Source organism: Kryptolebias marmoratus, unplaced genomic scaffold (genome assembly GCF_001649575.2).
Source record: "Kryptolebias marmoratus isolate JLee-2015 unplaced genomic scaffold, ASM164957v2 Scaffold101, whole genome shotgun sequence".
Taxonomy (NCBI): Eukaryota; Metazoa; Chordata; class Actinopteri; order Cyprinodontiformes; family Rivulidae; genus Kryptolebias; species Kryptolebias marmoratus.
Window position 1 is genome coordinate 1 of NW_023665835.1, and position 6,554 is coordinate 6,554.

Sequence of the window (6,554 nt, forward strand, 5' to 3'; positions counted from 1 at the left end):
CGGGACTCGTGGCGCTGTGGCGTTCCTCCCTGCTGTGGATCTCCTGATGCTTCCTGAGCGCCCTCTGCACCGTGAAGCGCTTCCTGCAGACGTCGCACTGGAACGGTCTCTCTCCGGTGTGGGACCGGATGTGATCCGTCAGTCGGGACGACCGGGAGAAGCCGCGGCCGCAGATGTCACAGGCGTAGCGCGGCGCCGTGTGGAGGAGCCGTTTGTGTTCCTGCAGCTCCTTGGAGGAGCTGAAGTCCTTCTGACACAGGAAGCAGTGAAGGGATTCTTCATCCTGGAGGTCAGACGGAGTAAAGAGGAGCTGAGAGGTTCGTTCAACATCATAATGACCCAGTCCTCCGCGGTCCGAGCACTGAGACAGATACAGGTGAGCATTCGTGCACTGAACGCTGCCTGTTCACTCGCTGGAGTCGGCACAAACTACGACAGGTTGTTTTATCATATAATCGTTTCTATTAAAGTGATGTTGAGCAAACTTAAGGTACAACGACTGAAACTGAGAAATTAATATTCAGCCAACATCTGAAGAGAAACTCGTTAACCCTAACCACGTTAAAGGCTTACAGGGAGGTCTGGATCAGGATGTTTGAACAGATCTGGATGTAAAATGTTTCTTAGACATTCAGGGATGAAGTTCAGGTTTGAGTTAAGATGCTGACAGTTTCTCCCTGAAACATGAAGCCTTTGAAGGACGGAGTGAAGATGCAGCAGATTCATGGGATAAAAACCGTTTCTGTTCATGCTGTGCTCCTCACCTTGTCGGCAGAACCGTCGGCATGTTTCTCCAGATGTTTCCTCAGCAGACCCGGCCGGTTGAAGCTCTTGCTGCACAGCGTGCAGGGGTGGCGTTTCTGACCCGTGTGGAGCTGGGTGTGATCCCTGAAAGACGAGGCTGAGGAGAAAGACTTCTCGCAGAGGGAGCAGGAGTACAGTTTCTGCTCTGCGTGACTGTTCCGGTGATCCACGAGCCCGCTCCTGGAGGCGAAGCGTTTGGGGCACAGCGAACAGCAGAAGGGCTTCTCCCCGGTGTGCGTCCGCTCGTGCTGCACCAGGTAACGCCGCTGGATGAAGCCCCGCCCACAGACGGAGCAGGCGAAGGGCTTCTCAGGAGCGTGGAGGACGAGGTGCCTCCTCAGGCAGCCTCTCTGGGAGTAGCTGACCCCGCAGTGCGGGCAGGAGTACGGCTTCTCGCCGGTGTGAACCCTCTGGTGGATGTAAACGTTGATCTTCTTGGTGAAGCGTTTCCCGCAGATGGAGCAGCTGTGAGGTTTGTAGCCGGCGTGGGCGGCCATGTGATCGGCCAGCCGGGACGGGCCGGCGAACGCCCGGCCGCATAGCGAACAGACGTGACGTCGTTTTGATTTGCTGCGTTTTAATGAAGGTCCTTGTGTTGTGGAGAGAATCTGGGGGTCCTGAACCGGCGACCCTCCTGCAGGAAAACACAACAACTTCACGGATTCTGCTAAAACATTTAAACACTTCCTTAAAAACACCTGATTATTATATCTACGACATAAAAAACGGCTCCGGATCAACTTTCAGATGTTTTCTTCAGACTTTGGCTGTTTTTTCTCTCAGTTTCAGTCCTTGGATCAAAACTGTTTCAGGAGAATGTTTTATTTTCATTTTTAGTGTTTAGTTTCCACAAATTTTCTAAAGACACGCTGCGGAGGAGAAAGCTGAAATATTCTCAAACGAGCAGCCAGGTGACCGGAGGCCGTTTCTGCTCCTCAGTCGTTAAAGGAGGAGCGGTTTTAAGGAGGTGTAAACGTCCAGGAGCACCAGGAGCCCAGGAGCTGTGAGTCCTCCTCAGATGTTCCAGGAAACAAGCCTAACTGTAACAGGATATGACCTTATGACCTCTGACCTTGAGCAGGAAGCTGCTGACCGTCGTCCTCTCTTTGCTCCTTTTCCACCTTCACTCCATTCATCATCTCCTCCTCCTCTTCCTCTCATCCAGGCCTCTGGAACAGACAAACTTCCTTCAAATCTGACTAAAATAAGAGCAGCTCGGACAAAATAAACGTTTGTTGACTTTAAAAATACCAGTTTAAATTCCCCCTGATGGATGTTTGTGTTTTTTAAGGTTAACAGTTAGAAACCCGTCCACCAGAACAGTTTCTGATCCAATCTATAGCCCCTGAGTGGGTTTTTAACAAATCACAGCAACATTTTATTCATTTAAATCAGCTGAGAACAAACATTATTTCAGCCAATCAGAGACGAGATGCTCAGGTTAACCTCCACCTGCTGATTAAAGCTGCACATTAACATAAAACACAAGAAACTAATTAAAACGCGTCTCCGAACCGAACCGAACGGACCGTTAGCTGATGATGCTAGCAGCCGCAGAGACGGTTCGGCTCCAAGCAGGACGTCAGGTACCGTTTAAAGATGATAAACGCCAGTTAAAGGGGTTCTGTGTGCCTCCAGAGTCGAACCGGTGGGTTCCGAAGGCGTCAGAGAAACAAAAACGAGACAAAAAGCAGAAGCAGCGGCTAAAGTTCATGCAGAAACAAAGATGGCGCCGGTGTGTGTGGGGCTCGGTGCTGCCGCCGCTGGCCGGAGGCTGGAACTACAACAACACGGCGCCCATTATTCTCCTCATTTACTAAAGGTGCCACACTCAGCAGTAAACTCACAAACAGTAGGCTTCTGGTGATTAATTCTTTTTATTCATGTTGCACAGAGGATCTGCTTCTATCATTGCTTCAACAATTTAATCAGAAAAAAGAATAACCTCTGATTATTATAAATGATTGTTCTGTTAAAAGAAATCCAGGCAGTTCTGTAGGAAAATACTCTCAGAGGCTTTTACTTCTTTTTCTGGTAGAAAAATGTCTCATTTAAGGACTCAGAACACCTGAATCTTCTACTACGTGTTAAATACACGACCAGTTAGCTGACAAGGGAAAAATGATTAAGATTGCGTTTAAAATATATTATTTGTTGATATTGTGAAGCATTCATTCAGAGTCTGGTGCTCAGTGTGGATATATATTTTATCTGAGTCCTTCCTGCTACATAACAGAGGTTTTCTCTCAGGAACCACTTATTCAGATTAAACAAGAAATACAGAACAAACCAAAGTTTATTAGGCTTTAAATCTGGGTGTTATTGAACCATTGTGAATTCTTCTGGTGTTTAATCACAGGAGTTTAAAATCTGAATGAGATTCAAATGTTTACAGACACAATAGTTTGTTTGATGATGAAAGTTACCTACAGCAGCCTGAAAATAAAATCTGCATTTCTTTCATAATTTAAGATCCGTATTTTCTGATTAGTTCTATAATTTTAGCTTTAAAAACGTATTCTTTGCTGAAGAACTGAGCCGTTTGTGATCCATGCTAATCTCTGATTCAGATTAGACACTGAATCAAATTAAAAATGTTTTATAAACTCTTTATAGTAAGATAAGGTCTATCAATCACAGAACTGCTGTGTCATGAAATGATGCGGATCATGGGCCATGTAGAGATTTTACACAAGTTCATAATTCTGTCTTTATTAGAACCCTAACATTCATTTCTGGAACCAAACTCTGACCTTTACCCTAAACCGAACCCGTATCAGGACCGGGCTTTGGGCCAGAGAAGGACCACCAGTTCTGACAAGGTAGGTGATAAAAAGATTCTAAAGAGGTAACAAAAACCACACACACACACACACACACCTGAGAGAGTAGATGAGATCATTCAGAGTGAACACATTTATTAACAAACACACAGACTCCATCACAGCAGCTACTGTTTCTTCTTCACCACGTGAGCACAGTCATATTTGCCTCTGACCACAGTGAGTTTGACTCCGGGCAGGTCCTGGGTCTTCCCGCCCTGGATCAGAACCACGTTGTGCTCCTGCAGGTTGTGTCCCTCCCCGGGGATGAACACCACCACCTCCTTCCCGTTGGACAGCCGCACCCGAGCGCACTTCCTGTTGGCAGAGTTGGGCTTCTTGGGTTTCCTGATCATCGTCTTCAGGATGACGGCTTTGAGCTGAGGGCGGCCGAACGTGGTGCCCAAGGATTTCGGTCGCGGTTTGGGCTTCCCCTGGCGATGCATCTGGTTGAGGGTGGCCATGGTTCTGGAGAGGAGGGGGCCCGACCAGGCGGAGGCGAGCTGGGACGCTGCAGAGACGAGAAGGTCACACATCAACACAGGAAACAGATTGTGTCTCTGAGACCAGCTGCTGGGAACAACGAGACTGAAGCTCAGATTTTAACTACGTGTCTGTTTTGTGTCGACAAACTCTGGTTCATCCCTTCAGGTTAGGAGCCTTTTTTATGTCTGAATGAGGTCAGAGGTCAGAATTAAAACCACTCTTCTGAAAAGTTCAGTAGCTTAAGATTTCTGCACAGCTCAGGGTAGCGTTCAGGTGTAAACTCACCTTGAATGAGGGACGTCAGCGCTGGTCTCAGGTTCCACAACGACAACATCTCTACAACAAAAACATGAAATATTAAACTCAAATTATTTACCATCACCTCTTTTATAACCACAAAAATAAATGTTTGTTAAACACTTTAAATAAATATAATTCAGTAGTTTATGTCCAAATCTCAGCAACCTGCTCAAAAGTGTTAAAATGTTTTAGTTTTTAGAAATTAAACGGATGTTAAATAAAAATAATACTATAATGTATTTACAGCAGATTATCTGGGGCTTTTGTTTATAAACTGTCATGTTTTACTTCTGTCCATCGAATATTAGTCTCATTTTATTTACCTCCTGACTTTTTATTTTCTTTCAAGAGAAAAAAGGAGGTTTAAATATTTGATTTATTAACACATGCCGAAATAATAAAAATTACTCTTGCAAAAGTTCATACTGATAAAATTATTTTCAGTTACCCACCCGTAGCTTTTTGTAAAGTAAAAATAAACTCTAAAATGTGGAGTTTGGTGTTGAAACTATAGACATAATAAAGAGTAAAATAATAATATTAAAAAACGTTTTTTTATTCTATGGTTAAATCAACCTAACGAAGCTAACGTTAGCTAAGCTAGCTTCCGGAGCGAAACTCAGAGGGTTTTTTTATTTTCTGAAAATACAAACCTGCTCAGAAAATCCTGAACAAACCGTCAGATTATCCGAAACAATAACACGGAATAAAAAACTATTTATAATTCAGAATTACATAAAATTAGTAACATTTTATTTAAAGTATGAACCAAGGACATCGCGTTAAAGCGACACGAGCCTCCAAACCGGATGTATTTGTTCGCTCGTCGAAGCGCTTCCGGGTCTCTTCTACAAAATAAAAAACGGTTTTTAAATGTTAAAAAATAAAACCCGCTCTCCGTTTAAGTGAAAACCTTTGTATTTATTTCGATAAAATCCAAAACTGCTAGTCTAGTCTAATAAACTTAACTGTCACTGATTACAACAATCAGTTTTAATTTAGTCTAAAGTTTCACACAAGCAGTTTAAAAGTTAGCTAAGTGGCTAATAAATCAAATTATATCTACTAAAGGGAATTATTTTCAAACAGCACGCAGTCAAATTGTAATTTGTTAAATTAGATAATGTATATTTTTAAATAATTGGTTTCAGTGATGCTGTGAAAGATGAAATAAATGAATTTACTGAGGACTGCTTTGTATAAAGTGGAAACTAAAGTGATGCAAAGAAACTTTGATCTAAACAGATAAACTGTACTGAATGTCTTCTGTCTGATAAACACATGTGGACTGTACAGATTACAGTAAAAACTGTCCTTGTGTGATAAAAGCTTTTCCTCCAGCTAATAATTACTTCTGACTGTAAGAGCAATAAAACTGCAGAGAAATGAAGCAATCTGGATTCTTTAAGTGAGATTTTCATCCATCCAGCTCGAACCTGAAGACTTTAATGTTTTCCCCCTGAGTTTAATCATCTTTGACAAAACAAATGATCGCAAACACTGATAAAAACAAAACGATTCACTCTGAATAATAATATATTTTATTTATTGGCACTTTATAAAAGATGATTTAAACCAAAATTAAATCAAAACGAAGGCAGAACTTGAGGAAAGTAACGTTTTGTCACATCTGAAGTTAGTTTTGTTGACTGAGAACAACAGCTTATTATTCCGTGACTTCAGAGCTGCTATCAGCACCGAATCAGCTCTGATGGGTCCATCAGCTCACAGTCGAAGGTCTCGTCCTTCATCAGCAGATCTCTATCAGAGAACGCCAGTTACACATTAACCAGACGTACCTGCTCAGGTGAGGACAGGCTGAGCTGCAGGCAGTCAGAGCGAAGATGAAGATGAGGCTGCAGCTCTTTCTCGTGCTCCTGGCGGTGGTCTGCGTCACCTGCAAGCCTCTGAAGAAGAAGAAGCTGCTGCTGGTGTCCTTCGATGGCTTCAGGTGGGACTACGACCAGGACGTGGACACGCCACACCTGGACCAGCTGGCTGTGGACGGGGTCAAAGCCAAATACATCACCCCCCCGATGCTGACCATGACCTCCCCGTCCCACTTCACCACCATCACCGGTACCCAGCACACACGTCTTCTACTGGTAATACACAGGTGTTACTACAGGTAATACTGCAGGT

General features: G+C 43.7%; 2 protein-coding genes across 2 annotated transcripts; both read right to left on the reverse strand.

Annotated features, from left to right (window-relative positions):
* Positions 1-6: 6 nt before the first annotated feature.
* On the reverse strand, positions 7-2,600 carry LOC108229669 (gastrula zinc finger protein XlCGF17.1; the record flags this gene model as incomplete). The annotated part of the gene is made up of 4 exons (XM_037974491.1): positions 2,334-2,600; positions 1,877-1,973; positions 765-1,438; positions 7-283 (listed from the first exon to the last, which is right to left on the reverse strand). Coding segments are annotated over exons 2-4 (1,018 nt in total), but the record flags the coding sequence as incomplete, so codon positions are not given.
* Positions 2,601-3,697: 1,097 nt separating this feature from the next.
* Positions 3,698-5,242, reverse strand: mrps12 (mitochondrial ribosomal protein S12). Its single transcript, XM_017405337.3, has 3 exons — positions 5,066-5,242; positions 4,398-4,448; positions 3,698-4,137 (listed from the first exon to the last, which is right to left on the reverse strand). Exons 2-3 carry the CDS (start codon positions 4,444-4,446, stop codon positions 3,755-3,757), a joined length of 432 nt encoding a protein of 143 aa, XP_017260826.1. The 5' UTR covers positions 4,447-4,448; positions 5,066-5,242; the 3' UTR covers positions 3,698-3,754.
* Between the last annotated feature and the right edge of the window lie 1,312 nt (positions 5,243-6,554).

Coding starts and splice junctions, on each gene's coding strand:
- mrps12 (XM_017405337.3), bottom strand. CDS start 4,446: ATGTTGTCGTTGTGGAACCTGAGACCAGCGCTGACGTCCCTCATTCAA. Junction 4,138..4,397: donor GCTGACGTCCCTCATTCAAG/GTGAGTTTACAC, acceptor TCGTCTCTGCAG/CGTCCCAGCTCGCCTCCGCC.